General features: G+C 51.2%; 1 protein-coding gene across 1 annotated transcript in view; it reads right to left on the minus strand.

Annotated features, from left to right (window-relative positions):
* Window positions 1-15,417, minus strand: part of CCDC88C (coiled-coil domain containing 88C) — a 146,009-nt gene that overhangs the window by 56,378 nt on the left and 74,214 nt on the right. Inside the window, exons 5-10 of the mRNA XM_010836261.1 lie at window positions 7,725-7,783; window positions 6,854-6,937; window positions 4,009-4,149; window positions 3,444-3,628; window positions 2,696-2,777; window positions 1,710-1,868 (exon numbers count right to left, since the gene is read on the minus strand). Coding sequence (XP_010834563.1) covers window positions 1,710-1,868; window positions 2,696-2,777; window positions 3,444-3,628; window positions 4,009-4,149; window positions 6,854-6,937; window positions 7,725-7,783 — 710 coding nt within the window. The remainder of the gene's footprint in view (window positions 1-1,709; window positions 1,869-2,695; window positions 2,778-3,443; window positions 3,629-4,008; window positions 4,150-6,853; window positions 6,938-7,724; window positions 7,784-15,417) is intronic.

Below are 15,417 nucleotides of genomic sequence, written 5' to 3' on the forward strand. Positions count from 1 at the left end.
CACCCTGAACGTAGGGAGCGAGTCTGATCTGTGCCCGGATCCCTTGCTCCTGTCGCAGGGCTTGGCCCCATGCAGGCGCCGAGCCCGTGTCTGCCCAACTAAGAGAGGTTGCTCGGACAAGGTTGGGAATGAACACGGAGACTAAAGACAGGACACAGAAACCCATCCCCTCTGAGGCTGGTTGTGGGGGTGAGCTGTGGGAACTGCACTCCATCCATGATTCCACTTGGGGGCTGCGTGAGGACTCCCGGTGCAGGTGGAGCTGGAGGGGCTGCTGCGGCAGCAGTCTGAGGAAACTCACACATGACTGTCCCCAGCTCTCCTGAGGGCGGCTCGTTCGGCCAGCTGTGGGAGCCCTGCAATGCATCCTGGAACCTGTCTGTGCTGGGAGTCACGCCTTTCAAACTCAGCAAGGCCGGTGGACCATCTCAGGACAAAGCCCAGAGCTGGTCTCCCACCCCCATCGTCACTGGGGCCAGTGCTGCCTTCCCGGAGCACCCAGTGCCTGCCCCGTGTCACTGACAGTCCTCAGGGAACAGACACTCCCTGAGTAGGTGTGAGGAGCAAATGGGCCCTGGACCACAGGCTTCTCCATCCCACTTCCATGCACCCCAGGGACCCCAGGGCCTATCTCCGTGGTAGAGCAGGTTGCAGTCAAACAGCCATCCCCACGCATGCTGGCCAGCAGCTCAGCAGGAGGCCGTGGATAGGGAGAGGGCAACACCGTCCCGAGACCTATGTTCAGTCTCTCAGAAGCCTCCTGGGCGTCAAGAAGAGACTTGAGAACCTTTTCATATGCGCTGACATTCAGATCTCACCCTGCTAGTTAAAGTGTTAGTCGCTCAGTTGTGTCTGACACTTTGCAACCCCAAGGGCTGTGGCCTGCCAGGCTCCTCTGTCCATGGAATTCTCCAGACAAGAATACTGGAGTGGGTTGCCATTCCCTTCTCCAGGGGATCTTCCTGACCCAGGGATCAAACTCAGGTCTCAGCATTGCAGGCACATTCTTTACTGCCTGAGCCATCAGGGAAGCCTCTGCTCATTAAAACCACCTCTAAACTCCAAGATTTAACGTGGGGGCAAAACCCCTCAATTCTCAGAAAAGAGGGTTCTGGAAGCTGCTGCTGATGGAAGGCAAAAGAGTGAAGGGTGGGAGGTCAAAGCATCAGTGACCCCACCTGGATACTGGTCTCTGTTCCCCCTTCAGTCCCGACACCCTCCCTCGCAGCTCCCCACAACCTGGGTATCAAAGGAGGGCCCACCATTGAGGGCTTACTATGGCATTTGCTCAAACACCAGGCATTTCACCTCTTTCATCTTAGAAGCCTCATGAAGTAGCACCACTATCTCTACTTTATAGATGAGCAAGGGGTTGGTCTTGGCAAGGTTCAGCCATAGAAACATGCGAGAAGTCTTAAAAGAAAAAGATACATAAACTGAAGCCCATTACTGTGACATGACGTGGGAGAAAGAAAGAAATCAGGACCCTTTTGTTACAAATCACATTCCTTCCTCGCACCCATCTGACACCTCGAGATGGAGGAGAAGCAGAGCGGGAGGCCCCTGGGGAGGAACAGGCAGGTGAGGGGCAGGGACGGCGCCAGCTGCTGAAACCTGCTGGCTTCTCATCCCCGAACCACCAGGACAGAGAATCGGCAGGTCCTTCTCAGGACCGGTCTGGCGAGCCCACCCCGAGGCTGGGCGCCTACCTCCATGCGGGCCTTGTAGAAGTCCACGTCATGCAGCTTCTCCCGGCAGCGCACCAGCTCCATCTCCAGCCTCTCCACGCGGTTCGCCTTCTCCCTCAGCGAGTCCAGCTCATCCCGGTAGGCGCGAGCGGACCGCGCGTCCGCCGCCAGCTGGATGTTCTGGGAGACGGGCAAAGACAGGGGAGCCTGACGTGGGGGCACCCCTCTGGGGAGGGAAGACACAGCCACGGCTCTGAAGTGCGGCGTCTCCGGGACATCCTGGTAGCTGAAGGGCTCTCGGTGCAGGCCACTGCATGGTGGCCCCACCTGCTGCCATAAGAAACGGTCACCCCCACGGCCGTTCTCAGGACGACTGGCTCTCGGCAGTGTCACTTTGAGTGGGAAGGAAACAGCAGCCTTTGCTGGGAGCTCCCAATGCTGCATTCCTGAGCCCCTGGGCCACAGTTACTGGGGCGTCCCAGCTGCCCTGCCCTCTCGGCATGCATGTGCACATACACACACATATACACACACACATATACAAACACAGTTACTGGGGTGTCCGTCACCCTGCCCTCTTGGCGCATGCACGCACGTGCACACACACACAGACACACACACACACAGACACACACACACACACAGGTACGCCCAGCTACCGGGACATCCCAGTCACCCTGCCCTCTCGGCATGCATGTTTACACACACATACAAGTATACACAGTTATTGGGGCATCCCAGCTACCCTTCTCTTTCAGCATGCATGTACACACACACACAGACACACACACAGGTACACACAGTTACTGGGGCATCCCAGTCACCCTGCCCTCTCAGCACGTGTGTACACACACACACAAACACAGGTACACACAGTTACTGGGGCGTCCCAGTCACCCCTTCTTGGCATGCGTGTACACACATACACACAAGCACAGGTACACCCAGTTGCTAGGGTGTCCCAGCCACCCTGCCCTCTTGGCGTGCACATATACATTCTCGCTCACCTCCTGCTTGACCTTCTGCAGCTCCAGCACCAGCTGATCCACCTCATGCCTGGTGTCCACCAGCTGCTCTGTCTTCTCCTCCCTGGGGAGCGATCAGAGCAATCGGAAAACAGTGAGAGGGCCTGCCGGGCACGCAGCGGAGCAGCCCACCACCCCGTAAGACCCCAGCAGAAGAAGGAAAGGGAACTGGGTTTCTGGCAGGGGGGAGGGGTGAAACTGGCATATGATGTCTGCAAAAATGTTCCTGATTTCCGTTCTTTTCCATTTTTAAGTTTACAATGCCCACCACCCTCAAACTACCTCCATTGGGCACCCGGTGGGCTTCCCTAGGAGGGTATAGGAAGTTAAGCAGACACTGGGCACAGTGGCACCACCTCACTGCCAAACAGGTAGCAGTGCCCACTGGTGAGAGGCAGGCAGCCCCCGAGATGATGAGCAAAGTGGCATTCCCCCGCTGCAGGAAAGGGGAACAGCCTCACCAGACGGGGCAAGCCACATCCCCCCTCCAGCCCCAAACCGTACCAGTGTGTGGTCACCTGAGTCCAGATGGGGCCTGGGTGTGGACTGGCGGGAGCCCTAACCTCTTGGGAGAACCCCTTCTCGTGCCGGCCCCAAGAGGCTAGCTGAGGGTGCTCAGCGTGGAGTCAGAGCCCTCCTGCTCCCCGCACCACACAAGCTGATAGAAACGTGTGTCCACAGCCCACGGCACAAGAGCAGAACCAAGAGCCCAGCCGACCGGAGGACTCACAGCTCCTGCCTGACGCGGCGCAGCCTGGCCTTGGTGTCTGCCAGCTCCACGGCCAGATGCTGCTTGTCCTCGCTGGAAAGGCTGCTGGTGGGGCTGGGGGTGGACTCGGCGCTGGAGGACTTGAGGGGGCTGGGGGGGTGCTGCGCCTGGAGGTAGTCCCGCTCCTGGGTGAGGTCCACAATCAGCTGCAGAAAGGGGGGTGGGCGGGACAGGGAAGGGAGAGCTTACACCCGAACTCAGTGCACAACGGTCAGCAGACAAGAGGAGCTGGCTGAGAACCAGAAACCATGAGGAAGCAGGAGGCATCGGATATAAGTTTTCAAAAAAAGATGAAATGTTGAGTGGGACAGAAACCAGGAGGGACCCGGAGCTCTGCGCTTTGAGGAACCTCCCCCTGTGCACAGGGGTCTCAGAGGTGGCCGTTCATACACTGCAGGGCAAGCGCCACCCCACTTATCCCCACCAAAAACCAGACAGAGAGAACCAGGGGGATCTCAGGTTGGAGACAAAGCGTCAGGACGAGGAGCTGTCCCTCCTGGACCCGCCAGGCCGCCTGCAGACGCACCTCCGTGCACTCGTCCCGCTCGTCGATGAGCCGCCGCAGGTGAAAGACCATGTTCCGAGACAGGGCCTCCAGCTCCTCCGGGGCCACGTCCGGGAGCTCCAGCCACTGCAGGTCGAACACATTCTCCTGGTTGTGGGTCACCTGCGGGCATAGGTCAGGTGCTGAAGGGGTGGGCAGGGCATAGCCGGGGTCCCGGGAGCAACCCCTCCCCATGACCGGGGGGCAGGGCCCCCGCTGACTGGTCCTCCGGACAGATTTCTTATGGCTGGCAGGGGGCACCTCCAGTCTGTGCAGACGCCCCTTAGCCAAGCTCTACGAGCAAGTCAGGCCTGCTTACAACACCAGCTCCTAGAGGACACAGATTTTTATTTTTTTTTATTTTTTAAATAACAGAGAGCACACCTTACAACTCAGAAGAACTTCCCTAACAAACCATCCTCAGATATTCTTACTGTAGAGTCAATTTACAACACAAACAAGGTAAGTCCTAGGGATGCCAAGGGTAAAGAGAGGAACGGTGTGTTATTTCTTACAATCTAACGCAAGTAGAGCATATGTTAAAAATCTTATGTTGAAATGTTGGGTACGCAACAATCTTACATTGATTTTTCGGAAATATTTCCTAATTTAAAGCAATTTGTTGGCGGGGGTGGGGGGTAACCTCCCTGTCAGTCCAGTGGTTAAGACTCTGTGCTTCCACTGCAGCGGGCACAGGTTCGAGCCCTGGTCGGGGAACTAAGATCCCACATGCTGCATGGGGCAGTCACAAAAAAAAAAAAATTTTCAGGTAGGCTTGTGTCTCGTCCCCACAGGCCGCATAAGATTGGTGGTTTTTCCCTTTCTGTCAGGTGTGAGTGGAAACCCACAGCCAGGCCTACAATGGGCAGCCTCTTCAACCTTCAACTACTCTGCTGACCTGACCTTCTCAACCTGACACCCCAAAACCTGGCAAAGGAGGTGGAAGATCTATTTTGAGTCCCCACCTTCTCCATTTGGAAAGATAAGTATTAGCACACTCAAGCCTCAACGGGGGAGAAAACAAAAAGAAACCAGGGGTTATGCACTCAGACAGGCACACCACGTATTTAAATTTTTCAGCAGCAGAGAGAGAAGGAACGGTTCAAACACAAATAACAACAAAAAACAAAGACAGGGCCCTTCAGTTTCTCAAAAGACACCTGCTTTCTTACCCCTCCCCACCTTACAAGGAAAATTTGGGGATTTCCCTGGTGGTCCAGTGGCTAAGACTCTGAGCTCCCAAGGCAGGGGGCCTGGGTTCCATCCCTGCTCAGGGAACTAGATCCCATATGCTGCCATCAAGAGTTTGGATGCCACAACGAAGACACAGCACAGCCAAATAAATTAATTTTTAAAAATTGGGGATTCAGTGAATCTCAGAGAATGAGGAAGAATCTTACCCCATAGTACAGGGCATCCTAAAGTATGAACTGGGATTGAGAGGCTGGGTTCCAGGCCTGTTCCATACCAGGGCTACGGAAAGGCCTCTATAAAGGGGGTTCAGGGCTATAAACACAGCCGCACCCCAGTAACCCCAGGAGCCTGTAATGAAAGGCTTATGTCTCTCCTCCCCATTCTGACACAGTGGGTTTCCCGTGAGGCCCGGGCACCTGAATGTTTAAGAAACACCCAACTAATTCCAAAACCCAGTCCCCAGGCGAGCCACCGACTTTGATAATCATGCAGGACTTCTTTCTGGACGCATACCTTTTTATCTTTTAATATCCTGCTGGTGGAACAGGGGAGACAGTGAGCAGCAAAGTCCTGGCTAGTCTCCAGGACCTAGTCCCCAGATATATTTTCAAAACACAGAGACACACAAGGAAAATCAAAAGGCAGAATGGTTCTATGGCTAGCAGGTCACTGACACGAACGGCTGAGAATATTTCCTACAACACTTGACTGGCTCTGCTGGACGTCCTTCCCACAACAAGCCGCATCCGTCTCTTGCATTCAAATCCTGACTCGCCACCCACAGTGCCCCGGCGGGCTGAGGAAGCCCGGCAGCTGCACCCCGTGAGGGGAGCTGGTGAGGGGAGCTCCGTGTTCAGCTGCCTCTGCCAGTCACGCACCTGCTCCTACGTGCTTCTGCTCATGTCTTTTTCATGCATTTATCTCAGCTGTCCAATTAGACGGAAGGTTGAACTGTACCTCCTAAGATAATTAAAACACATAAGGCTTCTTTTGCAGGAGGGTGGGGTGGAGGTCAGGGCAGTACGTTTCAGGTGGGGGCTCAGTTTCCAGGGAAACCGTCCCCCCTCAGTTGACACCACCTCTGCCAAGGTCAACAGCACAGGGGGTGCCCTCAGTGCAGAGCCCCCCACTCCCAACCCCACCCAGGCGGGCTGGGTGTCCAGAGACAGACCTTCTGGGACTCGCTGGTTTTCAACTTTCCAAGCGGTGGTGGTTATTTCTCTGCCATGTCACTGACAGGAGCAGCGACTCTCTCTCTCCATAAAGATCAGCCATTCGAAACGGGGTGACATTTGCCAGAATACATTTTCAGGGACTGTAAATCAAATTCTGAGCCTAAACTGCTTGACAGCTCTTAAAAATAGTCTGAGTCCATATTAGGCAAGAAGAAGAGGCAAAAGAAGACTTGATTGAAGTTTAAAAAAAAAAATTTTTTTTTTTTTTTTTGGTTTCAAATCTGACAGCTACCTTTCCAAATAGGATCCATTTGTCGATGGTGTCTGAAACCTTAAATTAGCAAAATCATTCATGGGTGATGTGTTCTTTAGCCTTTTCAGGGGGAGAGAACCTGCCTCCTGGGTGACCCAAGAACAACGGTCCACAGCTAAGCACCTCCCCAGAGCCTCCCACTTACCTCCTGTATATGAGCCACGATCCCCGCCTGGGTCTCAATGTCCAGTTGTTTGATCCTTTCAATAAATTCCTCTTTCCTCTCACACTGTGGAGGGTTACAAGTGTTAATGAAAGCATTTAACGATGAGGCCCACCTGAGGCCACCAGAGTCACAGAAATACAGTTTCAAAAGGAGCCCCACCCCTGACTTTTTCTTTTATAACCAAGAATGCTCTGCACCCCCCACCAGCCGTCACATTGATGTTTCTCTGTAAGTGGCTCAAGCTATCTGTATCACAATCACCTGTGCGGGGGCGGGGTGGGGGGGGTGGGTTGCTGTCTTTAAAAACACCAGTGGGTGGGACACAGACAAATTTTCCAGGGGATTCTTAAACAAGTAAAGACCAAGAGCAGCTGGTTTAGGCCAGTGGGGGGGTTGGGGAGGCAAACTTCATCTGTAAAGGGCCAGATGGTAAAAATCTTAGTCTGGAGAGGCCGTCCATCTAAGCTCATGCCATAAGAAGAAAGCAGCCACAGGTCCTATGTAAAGGAACCAGCATGACTGTGTCCCCATGAAACTGTTTACAAAAACAGGTGGCAAGTCAGATTTGGCCCACAGACTGTCTGCTGATCCTTGCTCTAGATGTTCCTACACTGGGGACAATTTGCTAAGGACACCTGGCCCCGGGGATCCCCACCTGACCTCTTGCCCAAGATGCCAGGAGCTAAAAATGGTTGCTACCCAAGATGCCATCACGTCTCTCACAGGAACCCTTCGACCTTCTGTCCCGCTGGGCTGAAAGTAGCTTCCCCCCCACATCACCGAAGCGGGGGCGTCTTCCCCGCAAAGCAAACACAAGAGCAGCCCTCTCCACCCACCTGCCGAGCCCTACCTGGACAGCACAGCCGAGCACCAGCAGCAGCACCTTCTTAATCTCCTCCATGCTCTTCCCTAGATCAAAAGAGCCACACAGTTAACTAAGCTCAACTGTCTGAAAAATTTCACCAGTGATATACACACACCTGCTGCAGGGGGGGTGAAAATCAGATACGCTAAAAACGAAGCTCTCTGCCCAATGATGTCCACTTAGGGTGTACACACTCCATCTGTTTTCTGCATATGGGTTTGTTTATTTCTTAAACCAAATAAGAATTCTCGTCCCTCACTACTTGGGGCCCTTTTCCATTCAGATGTATCATAAACTCTTTCCATGATGATCAGTGAATATGAGCATCCCTTTCTAATGTGTGTGGTCAGCCAAGTACAATGGAAGAGAACCATCCCCCCACAGGGAATACTCAGTCGACCCTGAAATAAAACTGGACTCAACCCTTCCCTTCCACCACACAAAATTTCCAACACACGAGGGAGAAGAGTAAAGTGAACCCTCCGCTCATCACCCACTTCACGCAATCAACATTTTAAACGTCTATTCCATCCCCCGACCCCTGCCTTTGTTCTCAATGTCTGGCTGGAGCACTCCTCAAAGCAAGTCCCAGACACCACACACTGCATTTTTGATGGTCTCCTACTTACTTTGTACAAAAGCCACAAATGAATTCAACTACCCCCTTTCCAGAGATCTGATTTTTTGATATTTTAATCTAAATGATGCTACAAAGAACATCTTCCGGCTAATTCTTTCATCCATACTTCCCTCTTTAGGATAAACTTGCCTTTCAAGGTTTTCCCACTTTCAAAGAGCTCTGCAGAAAGGCTCTGCCATTTTACTCCCTCACAACTAATATATGATAAGCCGCACATCCCCACACCCAGACCAAGACAGCTTTAATGCTCTTCCTCAGCTTTGCCAATCAGGCCCCCAGAAAATCACATTTCATCATTTTACATCATGTCTCTTTCACTGTGCTTGAGGCTGTCGACTTGAAAAATAGCTGCAACCTAAAAGCCAAAGAGTTATATTTTATTTGGTGGGAATTTTTAGGACTTCAAGCCTGGGAGACAGCATCTCAAGTGACCCTGAGAGAACTTGCTCCGAGGAAGAGAGGGCAGGAGTCAGATCATATAGAAGTCTGCAACAAAGGGCAGGTAGTCTGAACATCCAAAGTATTTTTGTGAATTAAAAAAAATCAGATATCTCAAGGGATTTAGTGCTTTTCAATGTATGGGAAGATGCAAGCGTCTGGGCTCACTGCAATCATTTCTTTCATACGCATGAAATGAAAGCTATCTGGGGCCAGTCTCCTGTGTTTTCGCATCCCGAGTTCCTCAGTGCTCACTGTAGGGAGGGGCTGCAGCCTAAAGGCGGCCAGACGGAGCAGGTATCCTTTTCCTTCTAGCTGCCCTGGAGGGCTGGAATCGCTGACGACTGTGACATCCTTGTTTACCGATAAGACAGAAAATATTCCATTTTTCAAGGCCAAGTGGGCCTTCATCTATCATTTCAGTGGCTTAAACAGAGTGAGGATATAGACGCTCCAGACTTGATTTGTTCACCAGGAGGCCCCGTGATCCCAACAAGCCATACTCTGCTTCCCAGGCTCAGTGTCCACATCTGTGAAAGGAAGGTAGCCAGCCTGGTTGACTTACGGGGTGGTTTTCAAGTGGAAAATTCTACAGTTTTCTGCCTTTCCCATTATATACTCTATTCTGTTGATGTTTCGTGGAGAAGGAAATGGCAACCCACTCTAGTATTTCTGCCTGGAGAATCCCATGTACAGAGGAGCCTGGCGGGCTACAGTCCATGGGGTCGCAAGAGTTGGACACAACTTAGCGACTAAACCATCACCACCACTGATATTTAGAGGAGACGTGACATGCCAGAAAAAAAGCATCATTTTCCTGAAAGACTTGCCAACACCCACTTACAGTGGGTTAAAATGGTCCAAAGCATCATCAATAACCCCAGGATGAAGAAAACCAAACTCGTGTCCAAGAACCAGTGCTGTGGTTCATTTCGGGTCCTTGGGTGCAAAGTATATACAGAGTAACCTGTGACCTCATCCTAATGCCTCTCAACTGAGACACAGCTCAAAACAGCTTTTCCTGAGATGACAGCATGATGGTCAAGTCTCACAACCAGGGGCGGGGCATCCGCCTTCCTACCTCCCCAGCTGGAGGTGGGCAGGATGGGCTGGACCATGGGGTTCCCACAGAGCACTCAGATCCCACACTCTTTTTTCAAAAAACTTCTTTATTTATTCTGGCTGTGCTGGGTCTTGGTTGCTGTGCGCAAGCTTTCTCTAGTTGCGGCAAGGGGGGCTACTCTCTAGCTGAAGTGCTCAGGCTTCTCACTGTGATGGTGTCCCTTATTGCAGAATACAGGTCTAAGGTGCACAGGCTCAGGCCCTGAGCACAGGCTCAGCAGTTGTGGTGCATGGGCTTCAGTGCTCTGAGGCATGTGGGATCTTCCCGGACCAGGGATGGAACTGGTATCCTCTGCACTGCAAGATGAATTCCTAACCGCTGGACCACCTGAGAAGCCACTCTCTATGAAGAATCAGGTTTGGGGTTGTAGATCAGTCATGATGACCAAATCTTCTCTTTGCTGGTAAGTGTAGAATTTCACCCATGTTTAAAATGAAAAAAATTCTCAAAGACTTGTGTAGATTTTTTTCACCTGAGGCCTTTAATTTGGCCTGAGAGACTCTAATCCATAGACATAAGTACATGGAACTCTACAATGACTTAGCTGAGGTGGTGATCAGTCACGATTTTAGTTCTGATAAAAAAGAAAAGGAAATACCCACCTGAGTATTAAAAACCTTCAAGAGTCTCACCAGAATCTCCCCCCGGCGTCAGTGCTCACGCCAGCCCATGTGGCCGTCCTCACCTCTGCACCCTCAGGGTCAGTCCCCAGAGGCCTGGCAACGGCCCCTCATAGGCCCTTTGGTGGATATAACAGGGACAGACCCCTTCCAGCCACCACGGGCTCCTCTTCCTGCATTAATTCAGCTTTCACAGGCCATGTACCTGGGGCTGAAGCCAGCGGAGCTGACACACAGGAAGAAAGCATTTTAAGAGCCTTGGAGCAGCTCAAACAGAAGTCAGGGTTCAGGGGATCTTTATAATACTGTTCACAGCTAAGGCCCCAGAGGACCTAATTATATCATACTTTGGATAACTTAAACAACTTGGATGATCCATTCTCCCAGCCTACAGGAGATAAAAACAGCAAATTCAAAGTGGACAGGAGCACCAGACAGACCCACCGAGAGGAGCTACAGGGTAAGCTGGTTATCTGAGAGCAACAAGGGACAAGAGGCCCTGCACACATCCACGAGAGCCACGGGCTGAGGCTGTTCAGGGGAAGAATGAAGGCCTCTGCTCCCTCAGCCTCCTGCAGAGACACACAATGGCAGCCGTGACTCGTTTATTCCTTCCTTTCTTCAGTCACACCCATCACAAACCAAGGAAAATCTCAATCTGATCCTGAGACCTATTGGGAGAGTATGGAATTCCAGTGGGCTAATTTTATAACAAAGGGAAAAAAAAAAGATCTTAAAAGTAGAGAATTCATTTCTTCATTTTAGAAATACGGTCCGGGAATAATTATTTAAAATAAGCTTTGGGGGGTCTTCCCCGGTGGTCCAGTGACTAAGACTTCCTACTCCCATTGCAGGGGGCCCAGGTTTAAACCCTGCTCAGGGAACTAGATCCCACATGCTGCAACTTGAAGGGGAAAAAAAAAAAGATCTCATATGCCTCAATGAAGATTAAAGATTCCACATGCTGCAACTAAGACCTGGCACAGCCAAATAAAGTAATAAAATAAATTAAATTAGATAAGCATTTTGGTGGTGAGCAGGGCACTAGGGAAACTCACCCCTGCCCTCAGTCACATGAAGCAGTGCTGTGCTCATTCTCACCAAGCTAAGTGAATAAAAACATTTGCTATAACAAATGTATCCTGTGATTTTTACCCGTACACAGATTTCTAGCAAACTTTAAAAAAAAAAAAAAGAAGAAGAAGAGAGAGTAAGAGAGAAAAGCAGGAGTTCACTCATTTCTCATGGGAAGCTGATGCCCAATTTCTCTCAGGATTTCTGCTATTTTCAAAAGCTACCAGATTGTGGGTTTTGAATAGTTTTACAACATAACAGAGAAGACTCTCTGCTGGGTCCCTGCCAGCAAGGGCGGCTCTGTGGCACAGTTACGCAGGCAAAGAAGGAACAGCCCTACAGACAACTCCCTCCAAACACCTACCAGGTGCTGGGTCCTTGCTGAGCACATCCATAGTCAACACAGTTCTCTGAGCTCAGCCGAAGTGTGATCCATCGTGTCCGACTCTGTGACCCGATGGACTGGGGCCTGCCATGTTCCTCTGCCCGTGGAATTTTCCAGGCGAGAATACTGGAGTGGGTTGCCATTTCCTACTCCAGGGGATCTTTGACTCAGGGATCGAACCCGCATCTCTGAGGTCTCCTGCACTGGCAGGCAGGTTCTTTAACCACCAGCGCCACCTGGGAAGCCCAAGAAAGCTTGGCTCAAACCAAGAAAACCAGCAATTTTAAAAGCTGATAAATGCTATGGGAACCCAAGGGAGGAACACCTCGTTTGCAGTAAGGATCAGGCAAGGCTCCTTGGAAGAAAAGCTATGACAAACCTAGACAGGGTATTAAAAAGCAGAGACATTATTTTGCAGACAAAGGTCCATATAATCAAAGCTATGGTTTTTCCAGCAGTCATATATGGATATGAGAGTTGAACCACAAAGAAGGCTGAGCACCGAAGAATTGATGCTTTTGAAATGTGGGGCTGGAGAAGACTCTCTCAAGAGTCCCTTAGACAGCAAGGAGATCAAACCAGTCAATCTTAAAGGAAATCAACCCTGAATACTCACTGAAAGTACTGACGCTGAGGCTCCAATAGTCACATCACACCTGATGTGAAGAGTCGACTCATTGGAAAAGACTTGATGCTGGGAAAGACTGAGGGCAGGGGGAGAAGATGACAGAGGATGACATGGCTGGATGGCATCACTTACCCAATGGACAAGAGTTTGAGCAAACTCTGGGAGACAATGAAGGACAGGGATGCCTGGTGTGCTGTAGTCCATGGGGTCGCGAACAGCTGGATACAACTTAGCAACTGAACAACAACAAGGCTTCCAAAAGGAAATGACTTCTGAGCCGAGACCCCAGGAAGAGGAGAGGTAGGTATGGGGGCTTTTCAGGGAACAGCGTATGTAAAAGCCTAGATGTAAGAGAACACGGTGCTTGTCAAGTTATAAACGCTTTGGTCTTAAGTTGGGGGTGGGTTTTCATGAGGAATGGGAGGCAGGGTAGGAAACGACACGGATGTCTGTACCTAGTGAGTCATAAGCAACCAGTGGGTGGGGGAAGCGTCGAACACATCCGACACCCTCTGCATCAACCCACAAACCCAGGGGACATCCCAGGACAGGCTGAGCTAATAGTTGAGTCTACGAAAAATCTTAAGTTTACTACCCGTTTCCTGGAGTCCTGACACAGAGAAACTCCCTCCAGCCTTTCTTAGTAGAAATGGAATGCACGTAGGCTGACCTAAGCTATAAATAAAGCTACAGATGTGTGCAGCCAAAACAGAAGGGAAACGAGTTCTGCACATGGGGTAGAGGTGGACCTGGGGACAGAAATGCAGTGGGATGATTAAAGCGCACCAGCCTTTAAAATGTGGAGGCTGAGTAAGAACAAGGTTGGAAAATTCCCTGACTTTCTAATCTCATGTCTGCGGCAGACATAACTAGCCAATCACAACACTTTTTTTTAAACCGAGCCTGGAAGGAAGCTTCGGAACCCTTCTGAACACAGCACTCTCCATACAGCCAGTGCCAATCAATAAACATTGGCCCAGGAAACAAAACCTGTCTTCCGTGCCTGGTACCTAACTTCTAGGGTCCTTTTGGTGCCAGTCTTTGATGCTCCAAGATGCCGTCATTTGAACGTTCGTACATCCTCTGGATATGGAAAACTAATCTTATGTGTCAGTGATCACCTGGGTATGAAGACAGGCATTTAGATAAAGGAAGGCAAACAACCCTTTCCAAGAGCAAGCTCTTCCTGCTGCAAAATGCACACTGTCTTGCTGAGGCTGGAAAGTACAGTGACTGACCCACAGAGACCCCACTACCACAGAGGCCCCCAGGGCCGTGAGTCTTGAGCCAGGCTGAGGGCTGAACCCTTTACAACCTGGAAGGACTGACCCACTGGAGTTAATCCTGCCCTCCCCGCGTGCCCTCGCACCTACAGACCATTCCAGTCCTTTCATACAACACTCTATCATCTGACTGGATCCCCAGAGCAATTCCCAAAGGCTGCTATTATCTGCATTTTACAAACAAGAAGAGGCTCAGACAGGCTGAGCCACAGATCTGAGGTTTGGTCACCACCTGCTTACTCCTAACTTGCTACCGCCCTCTCCCCGAAACTGCTGCTATTTCTGTGCATTTTCTTGCAGAGCTGGGCTCCCTCTGGCTTAGCTTCTGATCCCAGTGCCATGGGGCAGGTATTTCAGCCAGGGTCTGCTGACTGACTGCAGGTAACTGTGAACACCACGTCCGGGTAGAAGAACAAAGAGAGCACAGCTTCCATTTGCTTTCTTGTTGGGATGGAGACCCCCCCACACACACATTTTTCTTAATAATTCTACATTCTGTTCTCTCCTAACTTATGTGCTGGGGTGAACCGCTCACTGTGCTTTCCCTGGTTTCTGAGTTTAAAACCAGTCATTTCATATGGATGATTATGGGGGCTGTCTCACTGATTTGAAAATAGCACTGCACTGAACATGACCCTGCTTCTCCTCAAGGTAATAATGACATCTCAAGACTCACCCACACAGGCACAGCTCTGTGCGCCCTCCTGGGGGCTCTGCTTACACTGAGAAGACCTGTTATTACTTTAGCAAGGTTACCTTGGGTTCCATAAGGAACAGTATGGGCACATGGGGACCCTCCATTAATATCTGTCCTGGGTCACGGGGTAGGAGGAGATGGGCACCTCTACATGCCACCTCACAGCCTGGAGGGCGACTCCTGTCAAACCCTCACCAAGATCTCTTACACCTGGAACATTATACTTGTGACGCCCATCAGGCACACCCCCATTTATTTAATTAGTCATTCAACAAATGTTTATCACAGGTGGACTCTGCAGGCACCAAGTTGCACATCCGTGTGAAATAGCGCAGGGGTGCTCCAGAGTGTACCCTGACCAGTGACCTCCCGCTTATCCCCACGTCTCTCCTGCACCTGGCCCAAATCCCCCCCAGCCGCAGGGATACCCCCACCACCTCATGCAGGTAACGAGAACCTCTGCCCTGGTCACAGAGACAATCTGAAACAGCCACATCAAACCCCTCAGACCAGCACCGCCAGAAATGACTCCCAAGCCCAGCCTGCCCGGGGTACAGAAGCTGAGAGCTAATTCATTTCCCAGCACCAAACAACTGAGGATCAGAAAGGGAGACGGAACCCTAAGAAAGCAGAATCTGCACTGGCTGGAGGTGAGGCGATGGCTGAGGTGATCAGAGAAAGGGTCCCCCCACCATGCACCAGGCAGAAAACACAGAGCCCAAACATCATCGGGGAACACAGAGACCTTTGACAAATAACAGCTCGTCCCTCCTCCTCGGACGGCCACAGC

The sequence above is a fragment of the Bison bison genome, unplaced genomic scaffold (genome assembly GCF_000754665.1).
Source record: "Bison bison bison isolate TAMUID 2011002044 unplaced genomic scaffold, Bison_UMD1.0 scf7180017864061, whole genome shotgun sequence".
Lineage (NCBI taxonomy): Eukaryota > Metazoa > Chordata > Mammalia > Artiodactyla > Bovidae > Bison > Bison bison.